Source organism: Amphiprion ocellaris, chromosome 20 (genome assembly GCF_022539595.1).
Source record: "Amphiprion ocellaris isolate individual 3 ecotype Okinawa chromosome 20, ASM2253959v1, whole genome shotgun sequence".
In the NCBI taxonomy this organism is placed as follows: domain Eukaryota; kingdom Metazoa; phylum Chordata; class Actinopteri; family Pomacentridae; genus Amphiprion; species Amphiprion ocellaris.
Window position 1 is genome coordinate 25,713,606 of NC_072785.1, and position 20,686 is coordinate 25,734,291.

The 20,686-nt window shown below is 38.9% G+C and overlaps 1 protein-coding gene across 3 annotated transcripts in view; it reads left to right on the forward strand.

Moving 5' to 3' along the window:
* zfyve26 (zinc finger, FYVE domain containing 26) overlaps positions 1-20,686 on the forward strand; it is a 43,169-nt gene that overhangs the window by 2,378 nt on the left and 20,105 nt on the right. Inside the window, exons 2-25 of one of the 3 annotated variants that reach the window (XM_055005745.1) lie at positions 1,110-1,385; positions 1,595-1,670; positions 2,119-2,205; positions 2,295-2,444; positions 3,542-3,881; positions 6,899-7,023; positions 7,200-7,364; positions 7,453-7,541; positions 8,443-8,594; positions 8,699-8,908; positions 10,365-10,937; positions 11,051-11,215; positions 12,278-12,429; positions 12,548-12,809; positions 13,960-14,223; positions 14,370-14,489; positions 14,681-14,851; positions 15,260-15,493; positions 15,816-15,921; positions 16,675-17,522; positions 19,277-19,476; positions 19,722-19,826; positions 19,920-20,042; positions 20,328-20,504. In XM_055005745.1, coding sequence (XP_054861720.1) covers positions 1,195-1,385; positions 1,595-1,670; positions 2,119-2,205; positions 2,295-2,444; positions 3,542-3,881; positions 6,899-7,023; positions 7,200-7,364; positions 7,453-7,541; positions 8,443-8,594; positions 8,699-8,908; positions 10,365-10,937; positions 11,051-11,215; positions 12,278-12,429; positions 12,548-12,809; positions 13,960-14,223; positions 14,370-14,489; positions 14,681-14,851; positions 15,260-15,493; positions 15,816-15,921; positions 16,675-17,522; positions 19,277-19,476; positions 19,722-19,826; positions 19,920-20,042; positions 20,328-20,504 — 5,085 coding nt within the window. In that variant the 5' untranslated portion in view covers positions 1,110-1,194. The remainder of the gene's footprint in view (positions 1-1,109; positions 1,386-1,594; positions 1,671-2,118; positions 2,206-2,294; positions 2,445-3,541; positions 3,882-6,898; positions 7,024-7,199; positions 7,365-7,452; positions 7,542-8,442; positions 8,595-8,698; positions 8,909-10,364; positions 10,938-11,050; positions 11,216-12,277; positions 12,430-12,547; positions 12,810-13,959; positions 14,224-14,369; positions 14,490-14,680; positions 14,852-15,259; positions 15,494-15,815; positions 15,922-16,674; positions 17,523-19,276; positions 19,477-19,721; positions 19,827-19,919; positions 20,043-20,327; positions 20,505-20,686) is intronic. The other 2 variants (XM_023286626.3, XM_055005746.1) reach the window with 2 other exon arrangements.

Below are 20,686 nucleotides of genomic sequence, written 5' to 3' on the forward strand. Positions count from 1 at the left end.
AAAGCCTCCAGCGAACTTTGTTACACTGAATTCTTTCAGATCATGTTTTACGCTTGTCATACAGAGCTATTGGTGCAAATTACTTGTGTTTGTGTGCAAAACACTGCAGTGCAAGTACTGTACTTGGATCAATATCATCCTCTCTCTAGCTGGAGTATTCCTATGCAACTGGCACTGTTTCTTTTTGCAACCAAATCTTCCTTTTCATGGTTTCTCTCATGTTTCTCACTCATTTAGCCTGCTTTCAACAAATGGTTTGCTAGAAAAAAGTTTTAAAGAAAAGCACTTAAATCAGGGTGAATTATATCAGACTTCTCTTATAGATTAGTCATGAACAATGAGAACTGTGCGAATTCTCTTTTCTCAAGCAGAAAATAAATTCTAATGTGATATAGACTACCGTTCAAAGGTTTGGGCTCACTTAGAAATGTCCTTGTTTTTTTTGTTTTTTTTTTAAAAAAGCATCTTTTTTCAATGAGGATAACATTAAATGAATGAGAAATCCAGTCTAGACATTGTTAATGTGGTAAATGACTATTCTAACTGGAAACAGCTGATTTTTAATGGAATATCTCCATAGAGGTACAGAGGAACATTTCCAGCAACCATCACTCCTGTGTTCTAATGCTACATTGTGTTAGCTAATGGTGTTGAAAGGCTCATTGATTGTTAGAAAACCCTTGTGCAGTTATGTTAGCACATGGATAAAAGTGTGAGTTTTCATGGAAAACATGAAATTGTCTGGGTGACCCCAAACTTTTGAACAGTAGCGTATTTGAGTTAATTTGTCTTACTTCACATTGTACTTCTTATGATGTGACTGTTGCACGTCAATAATGTATTTTTTGGCCCTAACTTGACAAAAAATTTCTGTTTTGCTTCAGTTAAAGAAATCCTGGTTAACAAAACTCACTTCTTATCATCTTATCGCTGGTGTTTTTCTTTGGTACTAGATAAAGTCCTTTTGGGAGATGCCAAAAATTCCTCTATGCAGGAAACACATAGTTAGCATGTCAGGGCTAGAAATTCTTTCCTTTGTCTTCTAACGTCTTGGTGAAATAAATTTTGCTGCAGCTACAAACTCAGGTGTGTTTTTCTTTGTGTCTCAGGTGCTGAAAGCTCCAGGTTGCTCCTAGTAAAGGTGCAGTTTCAGTTGTGACCACTGAGCCGAGGAGAATCCCGGTGAAGGTGACGATGCATCCGTTCGGCCGTGAAGCTGAGACGTCGCTTCAGGACCTGTTTGAGTATTTCAAGAGGTGTCTGCAGCATGCGGAGTGGGAGCTGGCCAGAGCTTGTGTTCCACAGCTGGTTAACTCAGGAGGAGAACTTTCAGAGCAGCTGCGAGTCATAATCAGAGCTATTGTCACCCATCCTTACAGCTTAAAGTGAGTCACGTGCAAATTATCAGAACAATTCCATGTCATGCAGTGTATTTGTATAGTTTTCTACAATGTTATAGCGTCGTTTGGAGTTAAATTGATCATATATATTTGGTTATATGAGGCAGCTAAATGTTCTGGCTTTTATACAATTCTCCCTATTATGTGCAGTACAGTGTTTTGTTTTTTTTTTATAACTGATGATGGTTTTGTAGATGGGAGTCCATAGGAAGTCCTCACAGACTGGCCTGGTTTTGGCTGCAGGTGTTGGAAGAATGCACAGAAGAACAGGTAATTCAGAAGAAATTATACACAAAATAATCACTATTCTGACTAGAAGGGAAACCTCAGAATTTGCACTTTGCATTTTACAAATTATTGTAGTATTGCTGCAGTCAAATCTCATCAGATGGGAAAAAACCCCCCACATTTTTCAAGTGTTTTTTTTGCTCTGTAACGGCTCTGACTGAACACTCGACAGCTGTTGAGTCCCACTTTCTGTCCCAACATGTTGGACTATTAATTATAGGTACAAATAGTTGAAAGAAATCATTTTGCATATAATAACTTAATTAAACGTTCTACATAAAGCAGATTAAGGGGATAAAACTGAGCAGAAAAACAGTAATTATATTAAAGAATGAACTAAAATAGCTATGAAAAAGGTTAAAACGCTAATATTTTGTTGTGAAAATACACTGAAAAGGCAGTAACTTTACTGTTTTTGTTTTCACTTCAGGTTTCTCCCAACATCAAAAAAGAACTGGAGTTTCTGTTACTTCTGGAGGAGCTGGAGTCACAGGGCATATCAGAGGCTGTTCTCAAGGTCAGTGTTCTCTTTTTTTACTCCGGTCTGCATTTGAGCTTGTGTTTGGTAATAAAATTCCTAATTAAGTGTAATTTGTGTTTCAGCAGGAGTTGCGTCAAGCCTTCTTAAACTCACAATCTGAGCATAAGACCCTAGAAGATTCAGGAACAACAGATGCTGCCGTGGAGTCGTGTTTGCAAACCCTGTTGGAGAAAAAGAAGCCGAGACTCGCCCAGACTTTAGCGCATTTCTTACAGGTCGAGTCAAACGTATCATTAATATGAGGAGCCTTAATACAGTTTGCTCCCAGATTGGACCTTATTGTATAAACATTAATATAATTTGAAATAGGATTAAACACTGTTCTGTTTAGAAAGTTTATTTAAATTATGTCCTACTCTTATTTATATCACAATGAAAATTATATCTAAAACTCTGTGAATCCAAAAGAGATTAGTTTAAGAATCTTATCTGAAAAGGTTATTATTTTCTTGGTAATTTAATCCCAGATAATCCAATTTTCAGAGCAATTTCTTCTCAGCCATCTCTGATTTGCAGGAACTTTTTACAGCATGAAATATAGATATTTATAAAGATAATTATGAAATTTTATGTTGATATATCAAATACTTTCCAGTTTAAAAACAAAACAACAAAAAACAACCTGTCGACTCACTTTCAGCCCATTTTTCGCGCATTGAAATTTGAGGCTAAGTTTGAATGACTATATCTAAGGAATAAATAAAGATAAAGGCCATAAATTTACTCTTATTTGTCATCATGACATTGATTTAGAATCTGCAATACAGGACAAGTAGATGAAATAGTCTCAAATTAGTCAAACCTTTTCCATCGTTAAGTTTTGTATTGTTACTTTGTTTTAACTTTGCTTACTTTTTACAGTGTCTTTGGGTGTTTTGAAAGACGCCCATAAATAAAATGTACTGTTATTATTGTTATCAATTATTAAGGAGTTGAAATCAGACAAAAAAATGAAGCTATGATGAAAAATCGCATCTTTTTTAGCTCACATTGCCAAAAAATACAATGCAGAAGTCAACAAGTGATGTTTAATTAGCCATATATAGCTGCATGACACAGTAATGCAAAATAAAACATAAAGAATACTTTTAATGTGAAATACCTGGTCATAACTTTCTTAGCTGATTGAGCTGGTATGACAGCAAAAATAAAAACATTGGTAGCCTAATCTGAGTAGAACAGAGCTGTGAACTCTGAGGTACAACTTGGAGAATAAATCTTAAATACTGGCATGTTAGTGATTGATTTGAGATGGAATAACTAACAGTAGTAATTGCAGCGTGTATAAAGATTTGTTCGTGTTCTCCTACAGGACCAGTCATGCTCGGAGGACCAGACCCTGCAGCACACATTCATCCAGCACCTGCTGAAGAAGCTGGGGAAGCCGGAGAGCAGCCCGGAGAAGGTGGAGGTCTGGGTGGAGGAGATCTACGGAGTGTTGGCCGTGATGCCGTGGAGCTCCCAGAGAGGCGACGGGCAGCTGGAGGCTCTTTGTGAAGCTCTGTGGGCGGCTAGAGAAGGACCCCTGAAGGAGGAGAGGATCCTCAGCTGCCTGTTTCGTCCTCGATGCGACGCTTTGGTCACGACTTACTGCTGCACGGCTCTGAGGCTGCAGAGGGATCATCTGCTGAGGAACTCCCCTCAGACACAAGGTAGAACACTGAAGAAAGTTTACACAGCTCTGATGTTTTACTGTTTGTGCTGCCATATTAACATCTTCTTCACTTAACTTTATGACAAAATTCCAGGCATTATTTCATGTCTTAGGATCAATAATGTGTCATATTTTTATAGGCAAGCTCAAGCTTTTTAGTCAGGCTTTTGATTACTCATTTTTTTTGTTGATTTTGCTGTTTATTCACTTATTCACATCCTTAAGTCTGTTCAATGTTAAGCTTATTTCTTAATTTTTATAATTTTCTAATTCTGTTTTTATGATTGATTTTTTTTTTACTTCTATTTTGACCTTCATTTATTTACCTGTATTTTACTAATAGACATTTTATTTTGTTTTGTTTGAATTTATTTAGTTTAATTTAACATTATTTTGGAAATTATTGTTTAATTTTAGGATTTCTTTTCCTTCTCTTTTATTTATTTATTGTGTTTTATTTTATTTTGTCTTATCTGGTGTTTCCTCATTGCGTGTTTTATTATTTATTTTTTAGTCTTGCGCTTCCTCAGTCCTTCATTTATAAAACAATGTTGAGTTAGAGGTTGTTTGAATTATCTTTTTTTATTGTTTTATTGCATTTTTTTGTTTCTTTATTTCATTTGCATACATAAATACAGTTTATTTACATATTTTAGTCTAATCATTGTTCTGTTTATTACTTCATTTTTCTTATTTTTTTATTTAGTTTTTATGATTTTTGACTTCTGTTTTGCCCTTCACCTATTCATCTATATTTTAATAATATACTTTTAATTTAATTTAATTTCTATGTATTTATTTTATTCATTCATTTTATTTTAATATATTTCTTTTATTATATTTATCTTATTATATTTCCTTTTATCTCAGCTGGTGTTTCCTTATTGCACATGTTTCCTCAGTTCCTCAATCTCTATTTTTGAGTTCTTCATTTATAACACAATATTGGGGATGGGAGGCTGTTTGCATTGTCTTGTTTTATTGCGTTTTTTATTTCTTTTGTTTCTAAAGCACTTTGGGTTACATTTCATGTACATGAAAGCGCTATAAATATAGTCTGATTGATATATTTGAAGTAAATTACAGATTTCTGCTAAAATATGTGATGTAGCCATTTACTGCAATTGATTTTCATATCAGTCAGTTTGACAAAACAACTGCATGTTCTATAAATCACCATCAGCTGTTTTTGTGGTTAGCTTGACTTTTCTTTTCTTCTATTCTGATACTGCTCAGACATTTGTAGACTAAAAGGTTGCCTTCTTTGCTCAGAAGAGAAACTTTGACCCCTTTCCTGTTTTATTCACACTTCTGCTTCTGCGGCTTTAATCTGAGGCAGCTTTAAATGGGTGTCAGGAAAATTGACATGTGACAGCTTCGACCCGTTTTCTGTCTGGTTTCGTTTCTTTGTTGGTGTCTGTTTAGATTTTATTTTATGTCATAGAGTTCTGTTTGTCAGTTTAGAGCTTGTATTGGCTGGATATATGTGTGGAAGTTGATGGGTCGGCCTGTACAAAGATCAGCCACAGAATTAAAACCACGTGAATAACGTTGATTATTAAGGCACCTGTCAAGAGGTGGGATATATCAGGCAGTAAGTTAACAGTCAATGCTTGAAGCTGATCTGTTGGAAGCAGGAAAAATGGGCACCGTAAGACATTGAGTGACTTTCACAAAGACCAAGCAGCAGGTCTTGTCAGGTTTTCCCAGTATTCAATGGTTAGAACCAAAAGTGGTTCAAGAACAGACAACCAGCAGCAATGTCAGGGACGCCCTAAACTCTTGGGTATCAGGGAAAAGCGAAGGTTGTCCAGTGTAGAAGAGCTACTGTAACACGCAGACCATGCATTGTTTTGCTTGGGGAACAGATGCCAGGAGGAGGAACTGTGGCCAATGTGATGCTCTGGAAAAAGTTCTGCTGGGAAACCTTCAGTCCTGCATTTTTGTGGATGTTATTCTGACATGTATAAACTACCTAAACACATCTTACACATTTTCATAGCAGCAGTGTTACCTGATGGCCTCTTTCAGCAGCATAAACCTCCCTGTCACACTGTAAACATTGTTCAGGTATGGTTTGAGGAACATGACCAAGAGCTCAAGATGTTGGCTCATTATGTTATGGCCTGGCTCAAGTGGCCAGACAGTCAGAGACAGTTAAAACCAAATTAAACAGGCATGGTATGGGGTTTTAGAAATCACTAGAATTAGTGGTATATGTGCAGGTGTTGTAGGGTGCAAAGCGTACAGAATAGACTAAAGCAGCACTAAAAACTGCAACTGGCATTTTTGTAACCTAGGAACACACTGGATGCCACAGGTGCTCCTGATTAGATCTGTAGAAAAAAATAAAAATACAGGATAATATTAGAACAACCCTCAAGAGGACTTTAGGGGTCATCAGAACCACCAAATTCCCCAGATCACAGTCCGATTGAACATCTTCAATCTGTGGAGGTCCCAAACCCTCAACCTCCAGGACTGAAAGGATCTGCTGCTAATTTCTTGGTGCTTGAAACCACAAAACACCTTCCAAAGTCTGTGGAGTCCAAACCTGAACGGTTTCGAGCTGTTTCGGTGGCATGAGAAGGAATTACGCTAAATTGCACATGTAGTTTTAATGTTGCGGCTGATCGGTGTATATAGAGATGTTGTTCATTCTTATTCCAACCTGGTGTATTTTTTTAATGAGGAAAAACTGAGTTTATATTACAGAACAGTGAGTAAAAGGAATCAGACTGACATGGTTTGCTTTTAATTTTTTTGTTTTTGTTTTTAACTTCTTATCTGTTGGTTTCCAATGTATGGGACATTGCATATTCCATACATCACCAACAGGGCACTGAACTTATTTATATTCAGTCCACCTGCACCTTAAATTGTTTATTGGCTCAGCCAACTGCCCCACATGCCTTAAATTAGGGACTAAAAATGGGACAAATCAAGTTTTTACATTTTTTTTTTAAACTTAAATTTGAATTTTGAATCTGAATTGTTTTCACATCCTTTTCTCAGTGGATCTTCCTGAAGCAGAAAAGCTGACCCTCAGTTTATGTTGCCACAACGATCGTCCCTCCGCCTGGAAGTCCATTTACTTTGAGTGCCTTAGTAGTGGGAAGCACTTCCTGGAGCAAGTCTTGGTAAGTAAAACATCGTAGTACCAGTTTACTAACCAGATTTAAATTCCTACAGGAAGTAATCGAGCACACAGACTCTTCTTTCAGTAGGATTGTTGCGTCCTGAAGGTCGAGTAAAGATGGTTAGCAGCTGCATGTGATGAAATGCTTTAATGTAATAAGACGGTTCCTTCCTGTAGGTTACTGCACTCGACCTGATTAAACACGAGGAGTTCAGTCAGCTGAAGGACTTACTGCAGCTGGAGTTTCAGCCGCTCTCTCGGCTGCTGTTGCTGCTCGGATGGACTCAGTGTCGCAGTTTAAACTCTGCTCAGATGCTGCTCACAATCCTTCACAAGGAGCAGGTCAGAACCAAAGTTATTTAGCTGTGCAGATGTCTACTTTTTTGGCTCTTGGTGCTTTGCTGATGCATTTTTTTCTTTATCTCTTTAGGCAGCAGCCAATGACTCTGTTCTGCAGGAGTTTGCCAATCATTTGTCAGCTCAGCTTGAAATACTTGAATGGTGTAAAAACAACAATCCGTAAGCACTTGTTTTATTGTTTATTAAGCTCAACTGCCATTTGTTTCCAACTTAGTCACTTTTCAGTTCTTCAGTCAGTTCAGTTTCACTTATATGAGGCCAAATCACAACATAAGTCACCCCAGTATACTTTACACTGTGATAGTTAGACATGACAATAAAGAGAAACCCAACAAATTCAAAAGTTCACTTTGCCGAAAGGGGAAAAAAACCTCTCTGTTAATAGGAAGAAACCTCCGACTGAACCAGGCTCAGGGAGGGCAGACGTCTGCCTCGACTGGTTAGGGTGAGGATAACAGGGACAGAAATCAGTGCATTTAGATCTTCCAGACTTGATTATTATAATGCCATTTTCTCTGGTCTTCTACTAGAAATCTGCTGCACCTAGGATCTTGACAAAAACAAAAACATTTCATCAAATAGCACTTATTCTGGCCAAGCTAGAGCTGATTTCAAACAGCTGTTTTGTTAAAAACATATTAATGTATCATTTTGATTAAAAAAATGAATGTTTAGGGGTTTAGTCAATGACTGGAGAGTGACTTTAAGGTTCTTATTTTAACCTATAATGTACCTCTTTGGTCTCCCAATTCTGGCCTAAAGGTTATTTAATCAATTACCAACAAATCTGTTCTAACCTTTGATGTGATGAAGAGGCATATTTAGTTCAAATCTTTAAATCAAAACTCATTGCAGCCTCTCCTAGAATTCAGAATAATTGGGTCCATCACCTTTTGTGACTTCCCTTTAACATTGATGTTTAATGTGGTTTCTTTATTCAAATTCATATTATTTCATTTGAGTCAGTGTGTTTTGTTCCATGTATTCTTCATAGCATGCTGCATGGTGACTCTGCACCTTCAATAAAATTGATTATTTTGTCTTTTGTCTCTATGTGCAGAGGGATTTCCATGGAAGCTTTGCTAGCTCAGCTTCACGCTCTGGACAATCACTCAGCCCTCTATATTCTGCACTCTCTGACTCCTTTAGCTCAGTTTGAAGAGCGCAGGATATTAGATCTACTGCAGCAACTGCCAGATTCACCAGAAACAGGTTTGCACTTTTCAATGTCCAAATGAGTTTAAAACGCTAAAAAAATGATTAATGTGATGGTGTCTACTAATAAAGTGTGTGTTTCTTTTTTAAATTTCTTCCAGGGGATGCCGAAGCAGTCGGTACGCTCAACCCTGGTGTGCAGAGGAACATAATATTGTTCCAGGGCTTCTGTGCCATGAAGTATGCCATCTACGCACTCTGTGTAAATGCACACAAATACTCAAACTGCACAGAGTGTGAGTCCATGCAGCAGCAGCATCACAACTCTGAAGCAGAAATGGACCAAAACAAAACCTCGTCTGCCTCAGAAGGTATAGAAACTTTCTTCTATTTTTGCAGTGAAGTTTTAATGCAGCTAAATATAAACTCAACTGCAAAAAAGTAAGACCCTAAAATAAATGTGCAGTTGTTACTGGCAGCGTTAAATCATTCTAGTATACTAACTTTAAAAAAATAAAAGTGAAATATCAGTAAAAAAATCAGTTAAATCTAACACAAATAGACAAAATTCCTTGTGTGGGTAAGATTACAAATGAACTCTTAGTGGACTTGCATGTTTTCTTTTTTCTTTTTGCATTTAAACAGCCACCACTTTCTCTTTTTTCCCAATTTTTTTCCCACTATTTTTTCTTTTAAACATGAGAGATATTCTAAAAAAATATGCACCAGAAAAGTACAAAATAAAAGAACATAAAAGGAGTCATCTGTTTTTGAAGATTATTTAATATTTAATTAAAATTATCCCAAACATATATGTGTGGATATTTTCCATAAATGTAATACTTTAAATGTTGCTGGAAATTCTGTCCTAAATATTTCCTCCATACATTTCTTCAGCTCCTCATAGTAAAGCCTTTTTTTCCTTATTTGACACACATAGTCTCCAACATCGTCTTGATAATTGGAATCGCATGTTTTTAAAGCTTTCAAACAAGTACATCTCCCGACAGCTGCAAAGAAACAATATAAAGGTTCAAAATTTACATTTATTTGAATCATGTCTTCATTCTTTAAAAATTTTGCTGATGTTTCTGGTAGATTTTTTTTCGGAGGATTTGTTTGGGGGCATTTTTATTCATTTTTGAGAATTTTTTAAATAAAACATGTAAAAATAAATGAAATATCTTGATTTTGAGCCTAGTTTTAGTTCATTTTTTGTGTCTCATGATAGATTTAGGGACTGTTGGAAAATTAAATGCCAAATGCTGTGGCATTTCTTAAATTTTATATGCCTAAATATGCCTTTCGAACTCAGCCGGCAGGTTCTGGGGTTCAGCAGCGGGTTAAACATAATTATTTATTTGTTGAGTATTTTCAGGATGGGATTAATTTCCACTTAATGTAAAATACTTTATGCTATCTTGCCTTATTATAGATGCACATTTTTCTGTCTTCTTTAGAGTTCATGCTATAGGTGATATTCCAGGACACATGTTGACTTGAATGCTGCCAGCTGTTTTTTAAGATATATAATCTCAACTGATTATGGGTTATTCAGTCCCTGATGAAGACCTTGAGTTGATTAGCGTTGTTCTGTTTGTTTGCCTCTATGGTCAAAAGATAAATTATTACTTTACGTGAAGACGGAGAGTCTTGTTTCTCCCCATTTTTATCTTCTGCTCCATTTATTACAAAGCAACACTTGCTGGATTTTGTTGTTTTGAGAAGAATCTTTGACTAGTATAAATCCAACAAGGTGATGTGTGTTTTACTGTAGCTCTAGATTATATGCTGACTTTGTTATTGTCTTTTTGTTGTGTTTTTCAGGTTGTAGTTTCGTTTTCCAGCACTACCTGTCCGAGTGTCAGCTTTATCTAGAAACTGTGCCTGCCATGTTCCGCCTGGAGCTCCTGGAGAATATCTTCTCCCTCCTCTTTCTGTCCACCGCTGACTTTGCCCAACAGACTCAAAAAGACACTCAGTCAGAAGGTTTATCAAATACAAGGAACACAAATGTAGAATCGGACACTAAGATACGTGAGGCTGAGGACAGAAGGAGGGAGAACCAGAAGCTGCATTCAAGTCCAGCAGCAGCCCACCGTCACCACCTGGACCTGGGACACTTCATCCAGGGCTGCAGGGGGTTTCTGGTGGACATCACTGCCATGGAGGGTTTTGTGAAGCTGCTGAAGGAAGGGCTGGAGGGAATGTGTGTGGTGGGTCAGCAGGAGGGACAGGAGGAGGGAAGAGCGCTGCCTCGAGAGGCCGAGGCGGCGGCCAGTCTGGGCTGCTCGGTGACTCCAGAGACGTTCGGGGCTCGACTGCAGAGGTTGTCTAAAAGGACAGCGGAGGCTCAGTGGAGGCTGCAGATCATCACCAGCAACCAGGGCAGCGGAAATGGTAAGACAAAGACGTTTATTCAGGTTTTTTCGGCTTGAATATTCACCTAAAACCCACAAACATTTGACTGATGTCATGCATTCTTTGAGCCTTAACCATAAATCTGCTTACAGGTTCAGAAAGTCCGGTCCAGATGTCAGCAGTCAGTCATGGTACAACGTCTCTGAGACGCAGCAAGAGCTCGAGTCTGAGGAGAAGAAGGAAACCAGGGAGGCATTCAATAGAGAGACACTCGTCCATAGAGAAACATAATGGAGAAGTCAGCACGAGTGCATCAGGTAAGACACTAATCTGTCTTTTTTTTTTTGTATGTAAAAGATTCTAGAGTGTTTATTGCCACATGCTCATACAGTGTGCAGTGAAATGTAAAGTGATCATTTCTCAAGGCTTTGCAATAACAAGAAGACATTATAAAAAGGACAAGTGTTTAAAAACAATAGAAAATTTGAAAAAAGTCACAGTGTGTAAGTAATGAGGTAGAGTTCTGAGACTAAAGTGTACATATACATATATACATGTCAGCCAGATTTTTGTCTCAAAGTCAAGTCACTATTTTTAAATACTTTAGAACATTGAAAACAACAGATGTCTACCCAGAGTGCCTTCCGATAGAGAGATAACAAATTTCTACAAATATATCTAACAAGACACGATAATCCTTTATTAATGAAACGTCTGGGAGATTTGCAGTTAAAGTAGCAAAAGGGAGAGTGCAAAAATGTAAAAATAATGTAAAACAAACAAGTAATTCACATAGCTGTTGTTGATATTGTACAGATATTGTACTTCCATATGTAGAAATTCTGATATTGCACAGATTCTACTGTGTGGAGAACGAAATTACACAGACTCATTTTATATGTAGGAAAATACAGATTTTGCACAGATTATATTCAAATTGCACAGATTCTTCTGTAAGTACAAAATACTGAAATTGCACACGTTCTTCTATATGTGGAAAAAAACTGATATTAACACTTACTTATACTTACTGATACAAACACTTTTAAATGTACATAAACAAGTTTAAATATTAATGTTAAGCGCTTTATACACTTGACTAGTTTAAACACTATGTCAAATTATAATTTACCTAAATAATTTTAAAATTATGGTCAACATCCTTCAATATTATATACTATATACCAAAAATTGAGGTTAATACAATATAAATCCAGTCAAACTGTTTCTTCTTCTGTATTTCTTTTTGTTTGTTTCTACTTTCATCTTCATTTTCTTAGGAGCTGTATTTCATCCAAATTCAGGAGAATTCTGAGCAATTTTTAGGGAAACTTATATTATTTGTGTTGATTTATGAATATTGATTGATCCTTTGTCAGATGGTGGAGGCGGACCGGCGGCAGGTTGTGTTGAACTGGAGTTTTGTCCGTGTGGAGGCTCCCACAGCTGGCTGGTTCCTGCAATGTTGTCGCCTCCAGAGTCTCTGCTAATGTCCTGCATCCGGCAAGGAAACTTCATGGAGGCGCATCAGGTCTGTGTGCAAACTGGACCCACGTTAACAACTACTACCTCCCGTTTTACCATTACTGCTATCATAAACTTACTAATAACACGATCATCCTTCACTGAATCGCTTGGCTTCTCTGCAGGTGTCTGTGGTGTTTGATCTGGAGGCGTCGGCCTGCTGTGGAGAGCTGGTGTTCATGGAGCGCTACAAAGAAGTGCTGGTGGAGTTGGGGCAGGTGGAGCAGAAGATGGAGCATCAGTCCATGTCTTCGTCCTCGTCCTCTTCAGAAGGTTTGGGAACAGCAGCTGCAGCAGGAACAGGACCAGGACCGGGACCAGGGAGGAGTCGTCTGGGCAGCAGTGGAAGATCAACGCTGCAGGCGATTGGAAGCGCTGCTGCTGCAGGTTTGGCATTCACTTGCTGCTGTTGTTAATTTGCAGTGTGCTAATTAAAGCAATAATGATTTAAACTGCTGATGTTGTTGCTCCTGTTGCATTTTTCACTGACTGTGGGCTCTTTTTTCCCCTTTTTTTTGACTGCCATATAAACTCCTGCACCTCTGTGAAAACAACACAACCATGACTAGTAGTAGAGAGAACTCAGAAATCTCTTTTCTGCAGTATGACAAAGTTGTGATGTCATAGCCTAAATCATAAAAAAGTGAAAGTTGAATTTCTGTAATCAACATTTACAACAACTTTTAAGTGCCCACTGATGTTACCAATACAGGAAAAACTGGTCCTTTTACATACATGCATACTATAGATATTTTTTATTTTATTGCTAGATGACGCTGCAGATGGCAGCCTCAGCACTGCGCTCCCTGGGATTTATTTTTTACAACTATTATTTTCCCCTGTTCTTCTTTCTATGGTTTCTTTATTTTTATTATATTCTTTCCATATTCCTCGGGTGACACCAACAGCCAAAACCAAATTCCTTGTATGTTTTATATGTACTTGGCCATTGAAGCTGATTCTGATATTTCACTCCTTACATTTTTAACTTGCTTGCATACTTGTCTCCTATTTGTTCAGTGTAAATACAACCTGCAGTTCAGCTGAAAAATCCCTCAATTTTTGTCATGTTGGTTGCAACAGAGTCATTTATGAGTTTTTCAGTTGCTCCAAGGATGCAAAATTAGTTGTTTTTTTTACAGAATCTGATAGTGAAAGCAGTTTATTTTAGACATTTTTTAAATGACACATGTAGAATAATGTGATTATATTGAAATATCACAATTTTAAGTTTTGGGTTATTTTCCTGCCAGAACCACACATCACACATGATTAGTTAAAGGACTGTCCAATATTCTTAGTTTTTTTTTTTGTTGTTGTTTCTGGCTCTAATAAATTCTATAATTTTGGCCCTTTTTAAAAGATAAAATGGCTTTCAAATCTGCTGGCAAGTTTTGAGTTAAGAATATATTGCAGTTTTGTTGTTTTATGTACATTTGTTTATATTACATGTACAAACATAGACTCTTAAAGGCTTACCATGTAATAATACCATGTGAAGTAGATGACTCATAGATCTGACTTGTTTTCCCTCCAGGTGTTGCCTTCTACTCCATCTCAGACATCGCTGACCGTCTCCTCAGCACCCCAGCTCACCCGCTGCCCTCCCTGGAGGAAGGTTACTGGCTGAGTCGCTGCTCTTCAGACGCTCCCGACCTGCTTTACACGCTGCTGGCGGAGCTCAGCCCTTCAGCCATGGCTGCCTTCGACCTGGCCTGCTGCCACTGTCAGCTCTGGAAGACGTCTCGACAGCTGCTGGACACGGCAGAGCGCAGACTCAACAGCAGCCTGGAGGCTCGAGGTACGAAACTTCGGTGTTTGGGTCTTGATGATGTAACTTAGATGCTCCAGGTTAAAGAAGAGGTTTATTTTGGTGTGGAGATAGCAGCAAAACCAAATACGATGTCATGGTTTTTGTGCATGTGACGTCACTGTCTGCTTCCCCAGGAGTAAGAGTTGACCCAAAAGTGCCTCATGCTGAAGGGATCTGTGGATTTCCAATGATACTACATCAGATCAGCAAGATCCTGAATCACTCATCCACTCATAAGGGCTCCGTTAAAACAGGTGAATGTAAAAAAAGTTTCATTAAAGGAATCATAGATATTAACCGATATGAAATATTTAGTTTGAAGAGGCTAAAAATTTATCATGTTCTGTAGTTTGCCATAGCATGTCATTCTTAGATATAATTCACTTAATTTAGATGCATCATATACAGAATAGCTCCTTCGTTACTGATTTGTTCTTGTTCATAGAAGCTGGTGGGGACGACCAGGTGTCTTCCAGCCCGTTTGGTTGCTCCATCCAAGAGGTGCTGCTCTGTTGCCACCCAACGCTGACTGAAGAGTGTATTTCTGCTCGGCTCGGCCTCGCTCAGCGTCTGGAGAGCACCCTGCACAATCTGAGCACCGCTACTGACGGCACAGGTGAATGTCAAGAAGCAGTAAATTTAACTTACACTGCGTCTGGGTAGTCAGATTGTGTTCAGATGTTTTCATTTAGATGTCTTAGAGCTGTTTTGTATGTTGGGTCATCATGTATAATGCCTACGATGATGATGTAAATCTAAGTTTGTTCCAGCAGCAAAGAGATTAAACGCCACTTTCTCTAGTGTGAACTCTGGGCTCCGCTGACTGATTATTTCCTGAAAAAACTATCAAGATCAATATTTTCCATTAAATTTGGTCCCAGATGATTCCAAGACTTGTAAACAATAAGTAGTACCTTTAATCAATTCTATATTTCACAGGAAGCAAGTGCAGAGACCCAGAGTTCTACCTCCTCCGCTGTTTTCTGACATTCTCCTGTTGTTTTTTTTTAATCTCCTATACCAGACGGCAGTGTGGGCAGCTCTCTGCTGGCCCTCCTGGTTGAACAGGCCAGTCTGAAGCAGTCGGAGCTGGACGCTCATCCTGTTCGCTCCAGCATGAAGCAGCTGCTCCGTTCTCTGGATCAGCTCTGCCCCTTCGAACCAGACGGAGAACTCGCCAGACCAGATTACGTGCGCAGCTTCTTCGACTACGTCAACACATTAGCGTCTGTTTTAGTGCGAAGCCTCAGTTCAGAAGGTAAAATGATTTGCCGCTGAGGGAAGATGAAGTTGAAGCTTTTTCTTTCCTTTTCGGAAAGAGATGCTGATCTAAAAACTTGGACACTGCACCGTCTAACAACAAACAAGTCATTTAAGTGCACAATGTTGTTTTATATTAACCTCACCATCTCACTTATAGCTTCTTGTCACTCACTACATTATTCCAAGTTAACAAGCTCATTTTTCTATCAAGCTACAGCCATTCTAACCAAACTGTGACTGCCTTTGTGCCTTTAGTGTCTCTTTTTCCTCCTACACCTGGTCTTCTTCTGATTTGATTCTCCAACTGTTTCCCTCAGACCACAACAGTGAAGTGAAACTTGGGAATCCACTGCTGGTGTTGCTTCAAACCCCATTTCAGCTTTTCTCACACCTGCTGTTTGACCGACAGGTGTCTCCTGACAGGTATGGACCGAAGTGAAGCTCCATCAGTGTACATAAAACTGTAACTTACATGCAGTATTATTCCTTACATGAACTGCTGCTGAAATTGTATACTTCACAGCAAAGGTTTATATTGAGTGAACGATTGCTTTGCTTTGGTAATTCAAGCAATACATTAAGGTGACTGTAGTTTCATTTTTTGATTAATTTGACATCTGTTTTACTGTAAAGCTCTTTGTAACTTGTTTTTGAACATAGTTGTTATTCTTCTTCTCTTCCTTCTTCTTCTCCTTTTCTTCTTCTTCTCCTCCTCTTCCTCCTCCTCTTTCTTAATCTTCTCTTTCTTCCACTTCTCAACCTCCCTCTGCTTCTTCTTTTCCTTCTCCTCCTCCTCCTTTTCCTTCTTCTCCTTCTCTTTTCTCTTCCCATCTTCTCCTCCTTCTTACTACTACTACTACTACTACTACTACTACTACTACTGCATGCTGTTCAGAAATTCTGGTTGGGTTGTATCAGTTGATGACTCCATTAAAGAACTCAATAAATGTTAAATTTGACATTCTACTGAACACCAGCGATGTGACAAGTGGTAGTTGATGCTTTGATGTGTTTGAGGACAGCAAAGTTCTGAAAGTTGCATGTTTTAGCTTTAATATTTCTTTTCAAGATGAAAACAGGGAAAAATGTGATTAAAACTAGGTGGCTTTAACCTTTTTTGAGGGATGTAAAAGCCGCAATTTGCCTAAACCTTTTCACGTCTTCTTTGACTTCCAGAGTTCTGTCGTTGCTGCAGCAGGAAGGTCTGCGTCTGAGCGTCCAGCAGGTGATCGTCCAGCGATGCTGCGAGACTCTTCCTGTGTGGATCTCGTGTCCAGGTGATGACGGAGACTCCGAGAAAGACGACGGACCTTTCAGTGTCGCCAGTTTGTCTCTTCTGCTCCAACAACATGCTCAGGATCACGTGACGACTCTGGGAATCACAGAGCCTCAGTCTGACGTGAGCTCCGAGTCCGAAGTCTCAGTGGACGAACACTCAGCTACCCCCACCAACCTCTCCACGTCTCCTCCGCCGTCCTCCTCTTCATCCTCAAACTCCTTCCTCCTCACACCATCAGCCCTGTCTTTCCTGAAGTCTCGCTCTCCTTTACTGGCCACGCTGGCCTGTCTGACGGCCTGTAAAGGAGAACCTGCTCGGGCACAAACCTCTGGCTGGTCCGGATACTTCCGCAGCGGCCGTAAAGAGGTCGTCCTGGATGGTGAGCAGATTTCTAGAGAAGCTGACAGCCTCCTGAAGGACTTCCCCATCCTGCGGTCTTACCTTCAGACCATGGCTGAACCAGTGCTGGGAGCCACGTTAGGCGAAGACGAGGAGAGTTCTGCTGGTCTTGGATCAGTCATCTGTGGGAAACCTCTGGTCAGCCTCCTGCTCTCCGGGCCTCAGGAGGAGTTTTCTCAGGCTGCGGCTGCTGAGGCCTTCCAGAAAGCTCTGGCCTCCAGAGACCTGAGCCGAGCCCTCAGTCTGCTGGAGCTTTATGGGCAGGGTGGCAGCCAGGAGGGGGCGCTAAGAGACCGCTTACTGGCCTGTGCTGCTCTAGAGGGTGAGGAAGGATGTTTACGTCAAAGTGAGCTTTATTGACAATTCTTCAGTATGTACACCATCTTTCAAAAGTTTGGGGTCACTTAGAAATGTCCTTATTTTTGAAAGAAAAGCAGTTTTTTTTCAATGAAGATAACTTTAAATGAATCAGAAATCCAGTCTAGACATTGTTAATGTGGTAAATGACTATTCTAGCTGGAAACAGCTGATTTTTAATGGAATATCTCCATAGGGGTACAGAGGAACATTTCCAGCAACCATCACTCCTGTGTTCTAATGCTACATTGTGTTAGCTAATGCTGTTGAAAGACTAATTTATGGTTAGAAAACCCTTGTGCAGTTACATTAGCACATGAATAAAAGTGTGAATTTGTGAAATTTTCAGGGTGACCCCAAACTTTTGTTGAATTTCTTTAATATACTTATTTTGCAAAATTTAAAAACTTTAAATCGACATATACAACATTTTTCCAAAAGGGAGAAAAAAATGGGAGCTCCACATGCTTTAGACTTTTAACTGCTTACACTTGTGATTTGTTTCCTTAAGCACAGCCTGCAGTTCAGCCCAATTCATTTGAATAATACTTGAATTTTCCTGAAGTCGGTGTCCGTCGCACCCGAGTCACTCCTGCCTTCATAGTTGCGTTGAGAAGTGCAGAATTTTTAGTTTTTTACAGAATCTGTCTTACGCAAAAAGTTTATTTTTGGCAAATTTGGCAAACCTATAGAAATAAGTGATTTTGATTAAATATCATGATTTTAAGCTTTGATTTACTCCAAGCTATACATTAGTAGTTCAAGGACTGTTGGAAATTTGAAATTACAGTGATTCATTATATTATTACGGTTTTATGGCCCTGATAAATGATGTCATTTTTGGCATTTTCCCAAAGACAACAGAATTTCTAAAACAGCCGGAGAGCTTTGGGGTTTAAAAGGTTCATGAAAAGAAGCAGCTCATTATAGTCTAAGGGCTTCTATAAGACTTGTATTCTTCTCAGAAATACCAACGTGATGACTGTATTTTTGTAGAAAGCTAGCTCCTAAAACTTACCCACCTACTTGAACAAATATTGATTAATCATGTAAATAACTTGTGAAGCAAAAATACAAAACATTGGCTTGCTTAGGCTTCACAAAGATGATTATTTGATGCTTTTCTTTCTTTGTTTTCTTTGTGTTTTTTCAACTAGGACTGAAGAATTAATTTAAATTGAACATCTGTGTTTGAGACAATTGTAGCAGCAAATCACTAAGGCTAAAATTTAGTACATACGTTTTGCAGCACGTCCAACTGTTTACACTGTTGTGTCGTGGTTTTACAATTAATGTCTTCTTGTGTAATACTTTTGATAGTAGTTAGTGCGAAAAACCCTCCATTGCATATGTTTAAAAGTATCACACTTGGGACTTTAAACTTCAGCTTGATTTTTAGAAAAATGATATCGAAAAATCTCTTTGCAATTAGATACTTTCCTCAAACTGTTCAACTCTATTTTCAGCTGTTTGTCTGACAAAGCATGACATTTTTATTCACTTTTGGCTCTAATAGAATCACCAGATAGATAAGTATTTGTCTAGCTAATTATTTGTTTATATAAAATAACCTTTTTTCATTTGCTGTGATAATCTGTTGAGATGTGAACCACATTTTCAAACAAATTCCACAATTTTGTCACACAGAAATGATCAAATTTACAAAAACAACACAATATCAGTGTTGCATGTGTTTCAAATCTCACTCAGCTGTTTATTGTTTGTCTGATTGTCTGCGTTCAGATGGAGATGAAGGTATCGGTCATCTGTTCCGGGTGCAGGATGCCAACCTGCGAGCCCGAGTCGCCCTCCAGGCTCTGGAGCGATGGCCTCTGTTGTCCTGCCGGGAGCTCCTCGAGTTCTGCCTCAATGACACCGACACAGAGCCCTCGCTGAAGACAGAGCTGGAGCTCAAGAAGAAAGAACTGGACATCTACCACGCAGTAAAGCTGAATTTGATTACTTGTTTGTTTTTAGGGAGAAATGGATACATCATAGTACGGTAAAACATGCCACTGTAATCCAGTGTGCAGTGAGCTTGTGTAACTGTTGCATGTCAGTACTTGACTTTGCGGCTGAGAGAATTTACGACTTGGGCTGAGCTGTTTCTGAATCTTATGTCACGCGCTCTATATTTGACTTTCAATTGTCACTTGTCAAGCGTTTGTTCTTTCTTCTCTTGTCGCAGATGTTGAATTTACATCCACCGTTGCCGTGGGCCACGTGGCAGGAGCTGAGAACCGAATCCAAGACAGACTCCGAGAAAATGTTCTCTATGATCATGGAGGCAAAAGTAGGCACAGTGGATCTGCAGCGGTTCAGTCAAAACAGTAGCACATTGTCTAAATAGTGTGATGATTTTTATTTTATTTTGTATTTTTTGCAGGAGTTTACTCTTTGTGCACAGTGGGTAGAGCTATATCCTGTATCTAACCAGCTGAGACTGCAGCTGCAGACCGAACATTTGCTTCATCTGCTGGAGAAGGGACAAACGGATGAAGCTTTTCAGGTCCAGAACACTTCAATTGTTGTTGGGTTAAGATTCAAATCCTTTTTAGGCTGCTCAAAACATTGTAGGACACAGTAGGACTGATGTGATTTGTGCAAAAGTACCAAATATGCTTTAAATCTTCCACAAAACTCAAATTTCACTAATTAGCTATATAGTCTTCTCACGATATATTCTTTTCTTGCCTCGAGAAACAAATCATCCTTGTAAATATTTCAACTTCTAAGAACATTTGTGCCCTCCTCAACTGCTGGGTGTGTTTTTCTCATCTTGTTAATTGTGTAGTTGCTCGAGGGCCTCTCAGATTTTGGCGTCGGTCTGGATGTTTGTGAGCGCGCTCTGGATCGCCGGCCCGGTTTGTCAGCCTGTCACTTCTTGGCTGACTACCTCACGCTGCATTTCCAGATGCAGGTGTCTCCGGCACGTCGACGACACATTCACGCCCTCCATCTGGGCTCCAAGGTTTGTTTGTGTGCACGGTTACATAACGTGATGATCAAAAGACAACATGACATAACACTTGTGTGGCTATATTTAGTGAAAAACATAGCATTAAACTATTACAACTCAATTTAAATCAACCTGTGGTTAGTTGAAATTTTAGATTTTAAGTTCAGTCAAAGGACAGGAAGTTTCTTTGTGTT